The following is a 19,159-nucleotide window of genomic DNA, read 5'->3' as shown; positions in this document are numbered from 1 at the left end:
TAAACTGCGAAGTAAACGAACGAATTGGCAGGAAATATATTAGGCAGGTAGATCGGGTGCTTTGGTATGAAAAACATTGGCAGAGCTGACGTTAATGGGATAAGGTTAAATATGAGATTTAGAATACTTGTAGCTAGAATCCATTGTCGATTAAAATTAGCAGCTGCCTGAGATTCCTTATGAGACCACCAACGAGCTGAAATTATTGTAAAGTATTTTCAAATATTCCTTCTCATGACCAACTTGCGTTGAAGCAAGGAAAGAGTAAATATGCTAGTTATGCTAAATTGGCTTTCAGCTTAGGCCTGAAATTTTCTACACCGTCCAAATTTATCGAATCATAAATAAGCAATGCTTGAATTGCAAAGTTGAAACTGGCGCCTAAAAAAACTACCCCACAAAAGTGATGTGGTTCCTGAATTTGAATATTGATGCTGTGATTACCTCGACAAGCTGAAAAAATGACATGTCGTATGCGGTACATTGGTTTCGCATCAACAGAAGCGCAGATAGCCTCAGTCTCCGTTATGCCGCCGAATGTCGTGGGGGACTTGGAAAAATTTGTGTAAAGTATTTTTTAGAGTTTAAGTATTATTCGTTGCCTGTAAAATAACATATTTACCATTAAATATTTGTGTATATATGGGGGTTATGATGACTTGGTAGTTTAGACTTCGAAGGGTCACCGCAGTTGACCTTAAGGTCATACAAGTGTTTAACAAGTTGTCTCTCGCGACGTAGGTCTGAGCCTGTTATTTTGCTTCAAACTTAATATTTACAAAGTTTTTCGAATCTTTGCCGCTGATTTCATGAATTTGGACGGTGTAAGAAGTTTCGGGTCTTGCAGCCACAGTAAATATATTACCGCTAAATTCTGTCGAATACAGAATCAGCGAATTCCACAAGCAAGCCATAGCTTTGCCATTGACGATGAGCACACATTCACTAAGGCCTACTCCGGCCATGATGTAAAAACCTAGCAGCAGGAAATTGAACGTTGTCGGATCATCTCCGAGATGCCGGAAAGCAACAGCTTGATAAAGTATCACAATTGCATGTAGAATTATAAATATTTGCAGAATAATTAACTTTGCATAGTTCCAGGAGTTAAATCCCAAACGGTTATGCTTAACATTCCAAATGTAAGGAAAACTAAAAATGTTGCCAATTTTTACAACTTGTCCAAACTTGGTGAGAAATTGTTCGGTGAACATTTTGGATTTGTAATGTAAAGAAATTGACTTATAGTTCAGGAAGTCGGTGTGCTAATGGGGAAAATAAATAGCTTTAAAATATTCGAGGCCGTGGCGAATTTCTGTATAAAAGCTTTTACATATCTAAGCAATCCAAGGACTAATTTATTAACGAGGGGAACGAAGTGAAGCGTAATTTTGTCACTCGGTTTGTCCGTTTGTCGGTCTTCTTACCGGGCAGCCGATAACTTTCAAACGAATTAACTTTTTCGAGTCCTGCTTTCGGATGTCGACATCTAATTTTAAAAGTAAGAAGTGTAGGTCGAAATGTCTCGGCGCCACGGTGAATGAGATCTAAGGCCAATTTTTTTTTTGTTTTAAAGGGTTTAGACGTATGCAGTTTGGGTGACGATTTCAGAATCACCGTCGAGAATTTCGACGCGTATAAATGGGGGAACGAGCTCAAAGCTAATAAAATGTAAAATTTTCGTAGCAAATGACTATGATACTAAATATATTCCATTTCCGCGAGTTTATTATATCTGTTGCTGGAGTTTATTATGCAATTAAATTGTTGTATTGTCTAAAACTTTGGTCAAACCCAATTATACAATGAGCAAATTATGAACCTAAATATATACATATATATGTATAAAAATAAATGTGTATGCGTTTTATAGATATGCTCCACGATAAATTATCGCTAATTCGAATAATTTTTATTTATGGGTGTACCACTCATACATTTTGCTAAGGCTTTTTCGAGGCGAGTTATTTTTATAAATTTATCTGTATTTATGCGCATTAGAATTGGTTCAAGTTCAAATAAAACTGCATTTTAGTCATGCATGTCTTATCTCACACATATTCGATCATGTCGTTATGAGAATCATTATTTGCCAAAGAGTATTTGTTAATTATTGTTATGATATAAATACATGAAGTACATGTTTACATCAAAATGGCCTGATTTCATCCGTGTAGCAGGTCTGTTATGTACACATAGGTATTTTCTAAGTTTAAATAATTTCCTTAATAAACTAGCTAGATATACTTATGAAACGTCATACATATTTATTATTTATTGGAAATATAAGCATAAAATCATCCATACGTCGCATTTAGCATTACATCCACTATTTTCTTATACACTAAAGTATTTGCATCTTTGGCAAAAATAAAGTCTAAATGAGTAAAGTATTCCGAATCCACTTTGATGCACTCCTTTAAAGCTGCCTTTGGTATATGAGACACTGTTTTTCCGATATCCTTAAAACCAAAATGTTGGTAGGTTATTTCTCAAGTTTTAAAACAAACATTCAAGGTAATTCACTCAGATTTTACGATTGTATCTAACAAACTCTGTCCATATACTTAAATGTTTGAAAAATTGTACATGCGAAAATCATTTGACAAATATGTTTATGATGAAACTCACGCAGGCCTTGGTAACATTGTAAAATCCATAAATTCTATAAACTGACAAATTACTACAAAATTTTACAAATACATATTTTGAAGGAACATTGCCTTGCAAATTTTTGCAAACTTGCTCAGATCAAGGGCGTTTTTTTTATTTTTTTATTTTGTAAAAGTTTGTACAATTATTCGGTAAAAATTACGGGTTTTACGAGTTACCAATGACTGCTAACTGCGTAAATGTTTCGTCAGTTTACAGAGTTACAAACACGCAAGTGAATTTTCCGTAGTTATATTTTAGTTACCTGTGGTTTCACGACGAAGTCATTAGCCCCCCAAAATACGAGTAACGGACTAGAAATATTCTCCATATTATAGCACGTCGGAGTCCGTCGACCATACCGCAGTCTGTTAATCACTTTAAATCCGTGGTTAAATTGGCAAAATGTGTTGGTTTTGATCATTTGGAAAAAATGTGTCAACGTCTTTGTCGACATGGTGACGGGAAAAGCGTCAAAGATTTGACCGACTTGAGTCTGTCGGACATAAATACATAAATATTGCAATTTCGTACTGGTTACAAGTCATTATTTCATCTTTTTTACGTAATTAGTTTGAGGACCGTCATATCCAGCCAGTAGATTAAACATGTTTGCGCAAATTTCTGAAATTGTGAAAAAAATACTTTCACTTATATTTTGTTAGGAAACGTATTTTAAATAATTTCGGTATTACCACAGGCATATTCTTCCGCGGAGCATCGGTAATTTGGTGAGGACCCGAGTAATATTTCGACCAATCTTTCCATCTCTAATTTACCACCGAGGAATTTGTTGAAAGTGTACTGCGGACAGGATACATATTTACTTAGATACAAAATATAAAAATAGACGTATTTACGAGTATGTCTTTTCAATCATAGCGAAGGTATTCATAACGAGTTCTCATCGTTAGCTAAAAAAACAAAGTTCACAAGTTTACAAAAAAAATTGGGTTGAAAATTCATTTGCAAACTTGCGCATCTTCAAAGCTATTTAGTAAATATTTATTTATGTAACTGACAATTTATTTCGAAACTGCATATCTTATTATGCGAATATACGAAACGAAGTAATGAACACCCGCATTATGTGATACGTATAAAAATATTTAAGTATGTAAATATCTACAAAATGTAAATTTCCAGATATCGTAATTAAGGACGAGTTCTTCTATTTATGACACAAAATTTCATGATAGAAATTTCGAAAAAAAATGAATCTGAAAATTTTTGTAGCATATGCAAATATTTAACTACCATTTACCATAGTCATAACACCCTTTGATACATACATCAGCACTCACCTGGTAGTAATTAACAGATCGAACGAAGGCATGTAGGTATAGTCCAGTGTGACCTAAATACACGGCGGGAGCGAGGAAAAAAGCGGTCGCGATGCGCGAATTGTATTCTGGTCGCTCGGACAGCAAAATTGTGAGTGCAGCAGCGCCCATGCTGTGACCCACGTAGTACACGGACTCCTGCTTCGTGATGTCCGTAACGGCTTCAATAATAGCGGGAACGTCGAATATCCCCATCTCATGGAAGCTAAGGGAGATAAGTAATTGTATAAATTAATTTTTGGAAGATTACAAATAGATTTGAATGTCACCTGAAATCCCAATATCTCCAGTTGTCTGGTGTCATATCCGGGTCAATGTGTCCTTGAGAGTAACTACTTCCCCTAAAGTTGGAGACATATACATCGAAGCCATAATCGGCAAGCATCATTGCTAAAAATGGCGATTATTAATAATTTATTAAGTAATTATTTATGTATTAATGTTTAATATTTAATCATAATTCAGTTTAGATTACTAGTTTAATTCATACCCAAATTTCTAGAACTATCCTGAATCAGAAAACATAAACCATTCCCACCAAGGCCATGTTGCAGTATCACAGGTTTTTTGACGACACCCTCCACTAAGGGAGATTTCGGACTAAAAGGTATTCGATAAATTCCCAAAATGTAGCCATCCTCTGTAGTCACGTTTATTCGTTGGACCGGATATCCCAACCGGATGAGGCGTTGGTCCTGTAAAAAAGTAGGAAATTTATAATTCACGCAGAAATTGGCAGCTTAGAAAATTTTGTAAACTTATTTTACAATTTTTTGAATAAAATTTAGTCATTGGCGCAAAAAATGAGTTCGAGTTATAAAATTTGTCAGTGTCACACATTTTACAAATTTTACTAAAAACTCATGCTACAAGTCCAAGAGATCAGCGTGTATAAATAATTGCATAAATTTACAATGCTTAAACCAATCAGATCACTGTGCAATTGAGGATCCTGTATGTCTTTGAATTGTTGATGACACTCGCGTTTATCATCGGATGACATGAGCGCTTTTATCTCGGGATAATCTTTCTCCCAGATCGCATTCTCCTCAAATCTGTGTCTCAACGTGGGGGAGAAAATGGAAAGTAAGATCTGGATCGGGAGCAGGGTTGACTTCATTGGCAGCATTTTATCAGTTTCGAAATTTTATATTCTTAAATAAGTCTGGAATCTTGTTTTTTTAACAATATTCACTTAAGCACTGGTGAAATATTTCAACGTTTTGAATTTATAAAAACACGTGCGTGGTGTTGAATTATACAATTTTATTTGTTTTAGACGATAAATTTTTACTACTTAATTTTCGCTGGAGGAATTCATTCATGTGATGTCTTCCCCACAGCAAATTAAAGTGAGGACCAGGGTATATTTACTAGGTAACTAATCCTATATTAAAGTGTAGGTATATGTAGATGCATAGGTTTTATGCAAATTTTTCCAATTTATTTCGCCCATCACGCTATTACGTATGTATGCATATCTATACCGATACGTATGAATGTACATATTAATAAAGTACTTATTACTTACTTACGTACGTACGATAAATAATATCGAAACTTGATTTTGACAATCGTCCTACTGCTCCAGTCAAAATTAATTGTAGTCGCATATTTTTTTGGCCTTCTCGCTACAAACTGGTTTTATTTTGTTATGCAACTGTTAAGGTGGAATCTTACGTTGTACACATATCTACGTACTGTACGAATGACGGTGATTCATATCAGCCTAAAATCGTTTCGTGATTCGTGAGCTGGATAAGAAAAAGATTTGGCAAAATGTACTTGCAAAATCCGTACATTTCTACTGTATTGGGCTAATTACTGTACGTAGTTTTTTTGTAAATTTTAACATGAAATAAAGTATGCAACACGTTTGGATATTGTGTGCAATTTCTAAAATTTATAATTCTTCCTTTCCTGTTTCTAAGAATAAATTCCTGAGATTACGATTTTGTATGTAATATAGGGTAAGAAATTTACCCTTTAGCACGAGCTTCACCTCGGTAAAATTTTTCTACTGTTTGCAGCTCCAACTAGACTGACAGTCTCCAACTGAATATCTTGGCATGTCGCGAACTAAATAATTTAATTGAAAATACATATTTACAATTTATCGTAACTAATTAGGTTAGACATCCGTGAATATTTAAAATGCAGTCTTATTTTAAACTGAGACAATCCTAATGTGCATAAATAGTGATAAGTTTAACAAAAAAAAACTCGGTTCGACTAGGCAAGATGTACATATATGCGTCATGCAGCAAGAAATAAATAAAAATTTATTCGAATTAACGATAATTTATTACGTGGATATAAAACCCATGAGTGCATTTACTTTTATACAAAGATATACTTATCCTTATAGTTTCACAATTTACATATTGCATAATTGAGTTTAACCCATGGATCTAAAGGTTTAACCAGAGTCTTAGACGATGCAAGGACTTGATTATGTACATATGTAGTTAATTAGTCAGTGTATTGCGTAATGGCTTCTAAATATAACGAAGTTAGTATTTACGGTTTGGAATATTTATTTTCTATATTAGCATTCGACTACCAGGACTGATTTCGTGGACAATTTCCCCAGTTAAAAAAATGTTTACCGACAAATTTCTGAAAAAGTTTGGACGAATTATAAAAACTGGCAACATTTTTAGTTTTCCTTACATTTGGAATGTTAAGCATAACCGTTTGGAATTTTCCCCCAGGCACAATGCAAATTTAATTATTGTGCATATATTTTTAATTCTAAAAGCAAATATCATACTTTATCAAGCCGTTAAGTTCAGGCTTCTTGGAGATGATCCGACAACCTTCAATTTCCTATTGATAATTTGTTACATCATAGCTGCAGTATGTTTTGGTGAATTTATGCTCATTTTTAACGGCAATGCGATTGCTTGCTTGTGGAATTCCTTGATTATGTATGGGATAAAATTTACCGGTAAAATAAATTGGAACAAATACTAATCTACGTACATGAATAATATTTACTCCGCTGTAGATTATTCAGGATAACTTATGTCTTACAACACTTTACAATAATTTCAGCTCGATGGTGGTCTAATCAAAGTTCTCAAGCTGCTGCTAACTTCAATCGACAATGGATTCCAATTACTAATCTTACGAATCTCATATTGCACCTTGTCCCAATAATGGCAACTCTGCCAATTTTATTTGTACCAAAACACCCCCTCTACCTGCCCAACATATTTCCTTACAATACGTTCATTTACTTGGTCGTTTATATATATTTTCCTTCAATGATTTACTACGTGTATCACTGGGTCTATTTCGTGAAGACGGTATTTCTAGGGTTTTCTGCGTTGTTTATATTCCTCCTTCCACTTATACGAGAAGAGCTAAATCTAGCTAATAATAATTTTGATACCAAGTTTCATTGTGCCACTGAATTAAGGATACATCCCAAAAATATCGCCTTAGTTTACAGAAGTCTGCAATTGATCATGAAACTAGTTTCCTCCGCGGTAGGCCTGTTTATTCCTCTTGCTCAAGCTTTATTTGGTCAAATTTGCATTTCTACAGGATATATATTAATTATTGAGGGGAAAAACTTAAATCCATTTTTATCGCTATTTCTATTAGGTTTCATTCCATTCACGATTGCATCGTGGATGGCGTTTCTCTCGTACGCTGCTAAAGTGCACAAAGGTTCACAAATTTGCATAAGGTCGTGGAAATCTGGGGGGACAGGATGGTCGAAGCAGGAGACAAGGTACATGGAAAAATTTAGAAAAAGCTGCAAACCACTATCTTTCGGTTATCCTGGAGTAATGACAATCACGCACAAAACGATGGTTAAATTTGTTCAGGGAAATGTTCGTGGTTTGTTCAGGACGGTGTTGACTTTAAAGAAGGGGCAGATGCAATAATTAAGTAGTTCATACAGATTATAATGAGCAAGAATAAACTGGGTCGGATTCTGTGTAATCTACGAGGGGACCACAGAAAGTATCCGTTCTGACCATGTTCCTGTAAATAATTTGGGGTACTTGCGCTGCAATTTTTGAGAGTAGTCCCCTGAGAGGTCAACACTCTTGGTCCGTTAAATTTAAAATACTTCATCCCGGTTTTATGACTAATTTTCGAAAAAAAGTCAAAACCGCTGATTCACCTCATGTATCGTCGAAATCTCCTCCCCCTGAGGTTTTTTCTTAGGTGAGGCAAAAGTAACAATGGGTGCCCGCAAAAAATGGTCACCATGGTTACGGCGAAGCCTAAGTATGCTTTCGTATACACCCTTTGAAACTGTAGACAAGGCTAGAGCCTAAACGGTTAATCCTACGCAAATGGTGTAAAGAGCAATCGTGCAGAGGAGAATTAGGAGATGATGTTTTTCAATATGCCCCATGGAAAAGTTGTATTCTTCGCTCTCAAATTTCGATTTGAAACTTTAAAATCGAAATTTGAAAAAATTGTGCCATGGAACTATATGCATAAAACATGATTTTATCATGCAGAAATCGGTTATGCGTCATTTAAAACAAATCCGACTGAGATCGGTCTAAAACTGAAAAAGTTTTGATGGAGGCATCTGAGACTATTCATGTTGCTAAGCAAAAATTACAATATTCCTAGTTGGTTGCTACTAGCTATCAATATAACAATTTTCCAAATACAAGTAGTTGTGTTTACGCAATTGCAATTAGCCAAATTAATTGGTCAATTGTAATTTCCATTTTTGGCCAATCGCCCAAAAACTTTCTGCCTGATCAGCTTTGGGCATGATTATTAATCCAGATTAATTGCAAATTTTTTTGAAAATTCAAATTTCAAAAAAATTGTTCTTTAAGTACTGCGTCAAATTTACAAATTTTAAATTTGAACATCCTATATGCATATATTTTGGATTTAAAGTTCATTTTGTAATTTATAATATGATCCAGATTAAACAATCTTAATCCCTAATCCAGATTGTTCTCGCGAAATAACTAATCCCCGTAAAACCTAATATCTGAAAAATTATTATTTACGAAATTAATCGTAATTAAAAAAAATTGGATTATTTAATCTTTAATCCCTAAGCCTGAGCAAAAAAAACACATCAACAAACTCAGCGAAAGCAATCATCAAATACTTGATTTTAACGCATTTCAATCACTTATGTGAATTACACGGAAATTAATTTTGCGACCCCCTGTGGGTATTTTCAACTAATTTTGTGATGAAAAAGATAAGCACATTCGGTCTTCATTTCAAAAAGTTTAACAATTTTGAGGTGAAATTAATTGTCTGAAAATGTGTATCACCTAAAATCCATGAAATAAAATAATTTTTAAAAAAGCTTGCTTAGACGAGGCGCTGCTAAAAGTGAAAAACATGGCATATCTTTTAAATATCTCGTACCTTTATCATTGTAACAGGAGTTGCTGGCTTTGCATCACCGCGAGGCCAAACATGTTACGCTAAATCTCTAGAAATAAAGAATATATTCTCAAGAATTCGCAAGAACATAATCTGCGGGTTCACGAATTTCTAAAATTATCACTTTTAAATTCGTATTGAAAACTAGTTGTTTTAATATATAAATAAAATTAGGAAATACATCCTCGCGTGGTATCCTCCTTATTCGCGCGTTGGCATCTTAATTTCTTGCATAACACCTGCGGAAAATTGTGCACGTCCATAAAATTTAGTAGCTACCTGAACTACTGGTTAACTATTGAATTAAATTATGAGCTAATAAACATTATTGATTATATTGGTCCTCCGCGTAATAAGTTTACAAACTACAATTTTGTAACCCTTTCGAAGTAATAATCGTTTCTTTAAGCATTTATATGTACATATGGATACAATTTTAATTAGCAATAATTCAATTTCTTAGCAGAAAATGTAAGTAATAAACGGTGTGGTATGGTATACGGTCAAAATGTTTGGCCTCGCGGTGATGCAAAGCCAGCAACTCCTATTACAATGATAAAGGTACGAGATATTTAAAAGATATGCCTTGTTTTTCACTTTTAGCAGCGCCTCGCCTAAGCAAGCTTTTTTAAAAATTATTTTATTTGAAAATGTCGAAATACACAGGAGTTACCAGAGGCCAGGTGTGGACTCTAAGGGGGATGAAATAATTTTGGCATTTTTTGGCTTAAAATGGCACCCTTCGAAAGTTTGGATTTTTTATTGAAAATTCGTCCTCAGCGTTTTCGTGAGCAACGCGATTTTTGTTCTCGTATTTTCTCTACAATGGCTTGGGTTAAAAATTCAAAATTGTGGTGGAATACGCACCAGTTGGCGGTTTTCGGGGCCGCAACGTCCAGTACCAGAAATCCTTCTGAGTCTCAAAAACCGTAGTGATTACCAAAATAGCAATTTCAGCATCACCATTACTCCTTTGTGAGTGGATGCTTCCACTGCTTACTTCTTGGCTTACTATCAGTGCCATAAAGTTCATTCCCCAGTGAGTAAATGCAAAAAGAAGTACACGTTTCCTTTTTGAAGGTCAAAATCTACGTAACAAACCTTGTCTAAATTTTATCGGTTTTGCCTGTTTCGCGGTTTTTGATCACATCAGACGATCTCCTCGACTCGGCCGTGATCGTGAATTTTTAAGCTATGAGATCTGAGATACATATAAGTTTATCTCTCACGACAACAAAAAAAGTGGGGCAAAATGACCCTCCTTCAAGGTCAGAACGGATACTTTCTGTGGTCCCCTCGTAGTTTATACATATATAACTGACCCAAACTTCCTTGTTAATTGGTCAAATATAAAAGTACAAAAATTGGTGCTTTGCGGGACTCTTCAGGAAACTACATTGTATGCGGCAAGTCATTCCATAAACAATTGGCCCTATAGTGGAAGGACTTATCCGCGGTAAAAATGCATTGATACCGGCGTCCGGCGGTGTACTGTAGGCGGCGCTGAACATCATAAACGGTTAAAACTATAATTACAATTAGGTTGATCATACGGGAATATGTACAGTCTTGTTTCTACCTTAAGTACTCTAGTTTATAAGTTTATAAATTTATAAAAATAGTCATTTGAAGAAGTCGTTGACGAGGAAATAAATTAACTAATCAGCCATAGCCTATTTCTTGGATTGGAAAATTACTCCACAAAATGTATTCTCCGCAATTAATTTCAAAATTAGAATTATAGTGTCAAGGACTAACAGTAATTGGTATATAATAGAGGTGAGTTGGGTTACTGGTTGTTAAAACCGAAACCTGACTCAACATTGGTCAACCCGAACCTACTGAGCAATTTTAATCGTAAATTGCCAATTTACGATGCTAAATCCGCATAAGAACACCATGCTGAGGATGAGTCCAGGTTAACCCGACTCTAAACAAGACCCGACTCATTTCTGCAATATAGTGCGTATGCACAGTCCTAATTAAGAACGTTCATATCAAACATTGCATTGAAGCGGGGCCTCCGTATTTTGAATGTAATTAGTTTCCTTATTCACCATATCGGCTTCTTCACGTTTGAATCAAACGGTTTGATCACAAATCCAAAATGTTTACCTACAAATTTCTCACCAAGTTTGGACGAATTATAAGTACTGGCAATATTTTTGGCTTTCCCTACATTTGGAATGTTAAACATCACCGCTTGGTATTTTCTCCCTCGCACTATGCGAATTCGATTATTGTGCAAATATTTTTAATTCTTCATACAATTACCATCCTTTATCAAGCCGTTACGTTGAGGAATCTGGGACATTTGTCAACCTCTAATTTCATGTTACTTGGTTTTTATATTGGAATAGGAATATGCGTAGCTGAATTTATTCTAATTTGTAAAGGTCAACTTGTTTCTTGTTTGTGGAATTCGTTGATTCTGTATTCGACTGAATTTAGCGGTAAAATACACTCAAATAATTATATTTCCTACACAGTTTGGTCATGATAACCAATATCTTAAAATAATTTCAGCTCGATATTGGTCTCATCAAGGATCGAAGGCTGCCGTAAATTTCAATCGACAATGGATTCCAATTACTAATTTCGTCAGTCCCATATTGCACTCTCTCCCAATAATGGCAACTCTGCAAATTGTATTCATACCAAAACACCCCGTCTACCTTCCCAACATATTTCCACACGATACGTTCGTTTACTTCGTAGTTTACATATTATATATTCCGTCAGTAATTTACTATCTCTATCACTGGATCTATTTCGTGAAGACGATATTTTTTGGACTTTCTGCATTTTTAATATTCTTCGTTCACTTATTCGAGAAGAGCTAAATCTAGCAAATAGCAATTTTAATAGAAAGTCTCACTGTGCCCCCAGAATTAAGGATGAATCCAGAAAATATTGCGATAATCTATAGATGTTTGCAGTTGATAATGAAGCTGGTCTCATCTGCGGTCGGACTGTTCATTCCACTTGTTCAAGCGTTAATTGGTCAAATTTGTATTTCTACAGGATTCCTTTTAATCGTTGAGGGGAAAAACTTAAATCTGTTATTATCGCTACTTCTAATAGGTTGCATTCCATTTACGATTGTGTCGTGGATAGCGTTTCTGTCTTTTGCTGCTGATGTGCACAGGGGGTCACGGGTTTGCATAAGGTCATGGAAATCTGGGGGGACAGGATGGTCGAAGCAAGAAGCGAAGTGCATGACAAAATTTAGGAGAAGCTGTAAACCCCTATTTTTCGGTTATCCTGGAATAATGGCAATCACGCATAAAACGGTGGTTAAATTTGTTCAGGGAAATGTTCGTGGTTTGTTCAGGACGGTGTTGACTTTCAAGTAGGGATAAACTTGTTTAGTTAGTATGTATGTACTAATTTAATATAAAAATAATGATCTCGGTTCGAGTACTGTTAAAATTATAATTAAAACTAAGTTGATCATTAAGGAATAAAGTGAAATCCTGTTTGTTGAAATACTCGATCAACTTGATGTCGAATAAATTATTCGGAATAATAATCGTCTTTTAAAGAACCTATTTGTAACTTGCAGAAAAGAAAATATAATTGGTTAAACTTTTAAACGATAGCTTGTTTCTCGGATTGGTAAATATTCGCCACAAAATGCATACTGTGTAATTAAGTTCTGAAATTTCAAGGATTAGTAGTAATTGGTGCACATCTAGTCACTAGATTCTAGTGTGTGCAGCATGCACGGCCTTAATTACAAGCTTTTATATTGAACATTTTAGATCCCGAAAAACTTGTATCTAGTATTAGCACCTATTCTACAAATATTAGGCTGCATTCCGGTCAGATTTCGTGGGTTATGTTTCCCTATTTCGCTGTTAACGTGCACAACCTGTTATGGGTTTGCTCATGGGTTTGCATAAGACCATGGAAATCTGGAGGGACAGAATCAGAATATTCAAAGCAGGAGGCGAAGTACATGGGAAAATTTAGAAAAAGTTGTAAACCAATATTTTTCGGTTATCCTGGAATAATGACAATCACGCATAAAACGGTGGTTAAATTTGTTCAGGGAAATGTTCGTGGTTTGTTCAGGACGGTGCTGACTTTCAAGTAGGGATAAACTTGTTTAGTTAGTACAAGGTGGTTTAAATGTCAGGTTACAATGGCAAATTTTTCAAGCACTTAATTTAACATGATAATAATGGCCTAAGTTTGAATACGCTTAAAATTATAATTAAAATTGATCATGAAGGAATAAAGTGAAGTCTTGTCTGTTTGTTTAACTACTCAATCAATTTGATTTTGAATAATAATGGTCTTTTAAAGAACATATTTTTAACTTGCAGAAAGTAAAATATAATTGGTTAAACTAATAAACGATTGTTTGTTTCTCGGATTGGTAAATATTCGCCACAAAATGCATACTGTGTAATTAAGTTATGAAATCTCAAGGATTAACAGCAATTAATCCTTGAGAATTCTATATTAAGTATGTTCCGCATTAAAAATACCTACTTCTTATTTTACGTTATTAACGTATTAATAATGTTATTAACTCTAAGGACCTCGACCTGGAAGAAATTAGGAAAATAACTACCTATATACATACAAATTTATATATCAACTTCTTAGACTACAAGACAATTTCTCTGCGTTACAAGTCCAAAATGTTCACCGACAAATTTCTCACCAAGTTTGGTCGAATTATAAAAACTGGCAACATTTTTAGCTTTCCCTACATTTGGAATGTTAAACATAGCCGTTTGGAATTTTCCCCCTCGCACTATGCGAATTTAATTATTGCGCAAATATTTGTTACTCTTCATGCAGTTGTCATACTTTATCAAGCCGTTATGTTTAGGAATCTCGGAGATTCTGCAAACTTTAATTTCCTGTTGCTAAGCTTTTACATCATAGCCGCAGGATGCATTTGTGAATTTATACTCACCTTGAATGGTAACGCTAATGCTTGCCTGTGTAATTCCCTGATTTTATATTCCACAAAATTTGGAGGTATGTAAAATAAAGTGTGCTCAAAAACTTCTTCAATATTTATTTTGCAACTACGAAGATTAGTCAAGATGACGAATCCTCTAAAATATCTTATCGCAATTTCAGCTCGATGGTGGTCTCATCAAAGATCTCAGGTGGCTACAAATTTCAATCGACAATGGATTCCAATCACTAATCTTGCCAGTCTCATATTAAACCTTGTCCCACTGACGACAATTTTGCCAATTTTTTTCATACCAAGGCATCCTGTCTACGTGCCAAATATATTTCCCCACAATACGTTGGTTTATTTCGTAGTTTACATAGTATATATTCCTTCCTTAACTTATTACATGTATCATTTGGCATATTTAATGAAGACGATAATTTTTGAGTCATGTGCATTTTTTATATTCCTCCTTCCACTTATCCGTGACGAGCTAAATCTTGAGAACAACAACCTTAACAGAAATTTTCAGTGTGCCCCAGATTTAAGGATGAATCCAGAAAATATTGTCCTGGTCTATAGAAGTTTGCAGCTAATAATGAAACTAGTCGCGTCCGCGGTGGGTCCTTATATCCCACTTACTCAAGCTTTATTTGGTCAAATGTTTATTTCAACGGGATACGTGCTTATCGTTGAGGGGAAAAATTTGAACGTGTCGTTATCGCTATTTCTTTTAAGCTGTATTCCATTCGCGATGATATTCTGGGTCATATTTCTCTCTTTTGCTGCTAAAGTCGACAAAGGGTCACGAATTTGCATAAGGTCTTGGAAATCTGGGGGGACAGGATGGTCCAAGCAGGAGACGAAGTACATAGGCAAATTTATAAAAAGCTGCAAGTCATTATTTTTCGGTTACCCTGGAATAATGACAATCACGCATAAAACAGTGGTTAAATTTATCCAAGGAAATATTCGTGGGTTGTTCAGATTGGTTCTGACTTTCAAGAGGTAAACTAATGTATACATTATACGCATCTACTCACATACTATAGTATGTGAGTAGATGTGTATAATAAAATACTTAATTGACATATGAAAATAATGGCCTCGGTTTGGATTTCCAACATACAGTCTGTAGACCTAATTTATTCATAGCAAATTATAATAAATACGATTATGCACGAATAAAATACATTCTTGTTTGGAGTTTTATTAACGTGTCAACAGAGATCAATTCATTACAAATTGGTTTACACACCATGACACAAGTAGCATATAAATTTTTATAAGCATCTGTCAGTTCGTGTCCTTGTTCTTTAATATTTTCGACCTATGGTCCATCAAGAAAAAAATTACGGTGACGTTTAACCACAAGAAGAAGACATCCCCGATATCCACGGCTTATTCCTAGACAAGTTTTACAATGAGGTCGGAAAGGTTTAGCATAACTGTGAGGCAGGCTATTGAATTGAGGACTTATTTATTATAAATAGATATGCGTCCTAAGACAGGTTTTTCTGACATAAATATTTATGTATGTTTAGCTGAAATAGAATTTGACTACGTAAATTCGACCATTGATTGTTGAACATATTTTAATTACAACTTATGTACATATTTATTTACAAATGAAATAAGAATATCATCGTCGAGTTGCTAATAGGCATCCTAATGAATCAATTTAAATTTAGATTAACTTGCAATGTTTAAGTACACATCTTATGAATCGGAGACTATTGAATTCTACTCGAAATTATAATGGTGACATACATACATTCAATTAAGAATCAGCTCTGGATGGATTCGTATTGTCATCGAGTAGTTATCGAATACATATAAGATAAGATATAAATTAGGCTCGGATACGTTCACAATTATATGACTACTGCGTATGTTTATAATAAATATTATTGCAAAATTTTGAGAACATCAAAATACTCCAAAAGACCAAACCTAACGTATTCTGAAAATAATCTATAATGTGAAGTACAGTCAATTGTTTACTAAAGACTTATAATTTGTATTAGAAATGAATTTCGTGTGTATGTACATGCATACGATGTAACTTATGTAATTATGTATAAACACAGACTTATGTAAACAGTGGAATAAAATTGAAATTAATGTGAAAATAACACAATTAATGCACTAATTATGTTATACATATGTGCATGTAAATATTTATGTATGTATGTATGTATGTGTATTTCAATTTACATGTAAAATTACATTAACGTAAAAATTTTGGAAATGTGTGTATGTGTAATACAGGGTATTTCCATTTTATAGTCCGAGTCGCAAATTTCTCGTAGTTTTTGAAACAACAGCGCTAAATAAAATATTGCGTGTGTTTTGGAAAGCTTAGTTCAAGTTGAACCAGTCCCTGCTTGCTCCATTTCGAGATTCCAAAGATGGATCCTAAAATTGACCCCAAAGTGTTACTTGGCGTGGAAGCAGTTTGCCAGGCTATAATGGCATATAAAAAAGTAGCAAATCAATTCGGAGATGAAAGAATTACTGTTTCTAAAGCCATAGTGTCTGCAATAAAGAATTATGTTGTAAAAAGGCAGCAGGCCTTAAATCTGGAGGTGCCATGGCCGCCAAAAGCATGCCCCCCGAAAAATTAGAAAACTGATGATCTTAAGAAAAATTGATGTGGACATGTCAATTGAAAATTGTTGAACCAAAAATCAACTGGCAAAGAAGTGTACGGTCCACGGGGGTACACTGAAGTGAATTAATCATCAAGATATGCACTACTTCGGCCAGAATCAGTAGATATGTGCTGTTCATGAAACTTTTTCTCCGACGCGGGTTGAATGACCACCCAGTACGCAGCCAATTTTTCTTTAATATTCGAAATTTGAGCTATTTTACATAAATCCAAAGTAGTTACGTCCGATTATGTGCCTTCAGTGCATTATTTTTGATTTCCACCTTCAGATTCACACTATTTGTAAATTGCCATCAAAATTTTTCGATGTGTTTTGCAAACTTTCAGATAAAAAGCAGTTCGAAGAAACTCTGCTGTCGGCTTTAACATAATCACTTCTTAGAAGTTAGAACTTCATTCCTCATCAGAAATGAATGAGGATTACGATTAAAATACGTAAAATATTCAGCGACACGTATTTCGCCCAGAAAGTTAAGGTTAGTGACTCGGACTATAAAATGGAAATACCCTCAGTATGCTGAGTGTTTCTAATTTCGAGTTAATCGCCACCAATTGGGTCCACTCCGTCAACGTCTTACACTCACCGGCCACAACTAATAAGTACATAGTTTGTGAAATAATCTGAATAAAAATCCCGATGCCAAAATATTAATTAATTTGCCGGCAAAATTTATGAACAAAAATTCCAGCCTTTTCCCAAGAATTTAAGTGAAATCAGGGAAAGTTGGTAACACTGGAGAAGATACATACGCTCATATGTATCTTTGGTACATTTGTATGTACGCTCAATTTGTGAGATTTGCCAGATCGAAAACCAATTAAATATTTTATCACTACGCTGTAAATACAAATAGGTATATATGTACGCACATATGTACAGTATTGTAACGATGTATCGTCAGTACTTACGTGTACATTTGCTGATTAGACACTTACCGGATTGATGAATAGTGTACAAAGTACTTTATGCGATGCTGATTAGTGTGTTATACCTAGAAAAACCACAATTGTTACATATTTGTAACATACTTGAGTACATAATTGAATTATGGGGTGACCAATGGTCATAAATCATTCAAACGTTACCAATTTGACAGCTCAAGTAATTCCCAGGTCTGTTACAAAACTCGAAACTGTATCGAGACAATGGAACCACAAAATATGTAACGCTGTTATCAAGTGCCTCTGTCCAATTGATGGATGATGTTCAGGTGGTATTATTCAAGTAGGTACGGTGGGTTCGCATAAAAACTAATATGGAAAAAGAGTGGTCAAAGTTACCTTGCATACACATAATGACACACGAGACCTACACATGTCACATTTACACTACTTAAACAATAAAATGATGTTCCCAGGTTAATACCTGGTTTCAATGTGTTGCATTATCTAGTTTTTACGGGGTTGGGAGTTTGGGTTTTCTGGGTTCCAAATTAGTAAAACTCTAGGCTTCTACTGTGCTATTGAGGTTTCCTATGGGTTTACTGGGCTTTACGTAAAATCTAATTAAATCAGTAAAAATTTGGTAGACTCCGGTTATGCAACCAGCATTAAGATATTTCTTCAATTTGCTTATTGTATAGCAAAAATATTTAACATTCATTGCTTTATTACCAAACATTGAGTTCAACAAGTAATAACGCTTGCAGAATGGTTTCTTGGAGTAAATTCCATGGTTTTTTAACCCTTAGTGTTCCCATAAAACAATAGTGCATATCGTTACTCTTCATGCAAAGAATTTCAGAAAATAGGTAGTTAGAAGGCAGTGGTTTCAAGCCACAATTCAGAAAATACGCTACAAGTTACATATATATTTAGCGTCTCATTCTTCGAAAAATCTCCCAAAAAATCAGGGACGACTTAACTTTCTCCAACTGAACGTATATTCACAGTAGGAAAAAGTCTGGCTATTTATCCAACAAATGTATGTATGTACGAATAACGACGCACATACAATTTTCCTGAGTTGGGCACCCTGTCCAGTTCACCAATTAGATTATATCATGTCCTCAATCAATAATTCTGCTGATGCAAGCTTGTACCAAAAGGATTAAATTGTTGTCAAGTTACTTTAACGTGGTTACAAAACCATTACTGATATCTCTCGGATATTTATAAATTCCAGCATCACTCACCCATGCACATAAATATGTGCATCCCACTTCTGCATGATTT

At 34.7% G+C, this 19,159-nt stretch overlaps 1 protein-coding gene across 1 annotated transcript; it reads right to left on the bottom strand.

Annotated features, from left to right (window-relative positions):
* Positions 1–2,244: 2,244 nt before the first annotated feature.
* Positions 2,245–5,364, bottom strand: LOC110857642 (lipase 3). The gene is made up of 8 exons (XM_022106242.2): positions 4,909–5,364; positions 4,486–4,690; positions 4,265–4,385; positions 3,957–4,200; positions 3,348–3,456; positions 3,218–3,276; positions 2,918–3,148; positions 2,245–2,462 (listed from the first exon to the last, which is right to left on the bottom strand). Exons 1-8 carry the CDS (start codon positions 5,122–5,124, stop codon positions 2,298–2,300), a joined length of 1,350 nt encoding a protein of 449 aa, XP_021961934.1. The 5' UTR covers positions 5,125–5,364; the 3' UTR covers positions 2,245–2,297.
* Between the last annotated feature and the right edge of the window lie 13,795 nt (positions 5,365–19,159).

This window comes from Folsomia candida, unplaced genomic scaffold (genome assembly GCF_002217175.1).
Source record: "Folsomia candida strain VU population unplaced genomic scaffold, ASM221717v1 Fcan01_Sc019, whole genome shotgun sequence".
Taxonomy (NCBI): domain Eukaryota; kingdom Metazoa; phylum Arthropoda; class Collembola; order Entomobryomorpha; family Isotomidae; genus Folsomia; species Folsomia candida.
This window is presented reverse-complemented; position numbering and strand designations above follow the sequence as displayed.

What these genes read in the sequence shown, in the direction of transcription:
- LOC110857642 (XM_022106242.2), bottom strand. Translation starts at nt 5,124, where the DNA reads ATGCTGCCAATGAAGTCAACCCTGCTCCCGATCCAGATCTTACTTTCC. An exon ending in GGATAGTTCTAGAAATTTGG is followed by an intron (nt 4,386 to 4,485) that starts GTATGAATTAAA and finishes CGCCATTTTTAG; the next exon opens with CAATGATGCTTGCCGATTAT. An exon ending in ACTTCGTCGTGAAACCACAG is followed by an intron (nt 2,463 to 2,917) that starts GTAACTAAAATA and finishes TTTGGTTTTAAG; the next exon opens with GATATCGGAAAAACAGTGTC.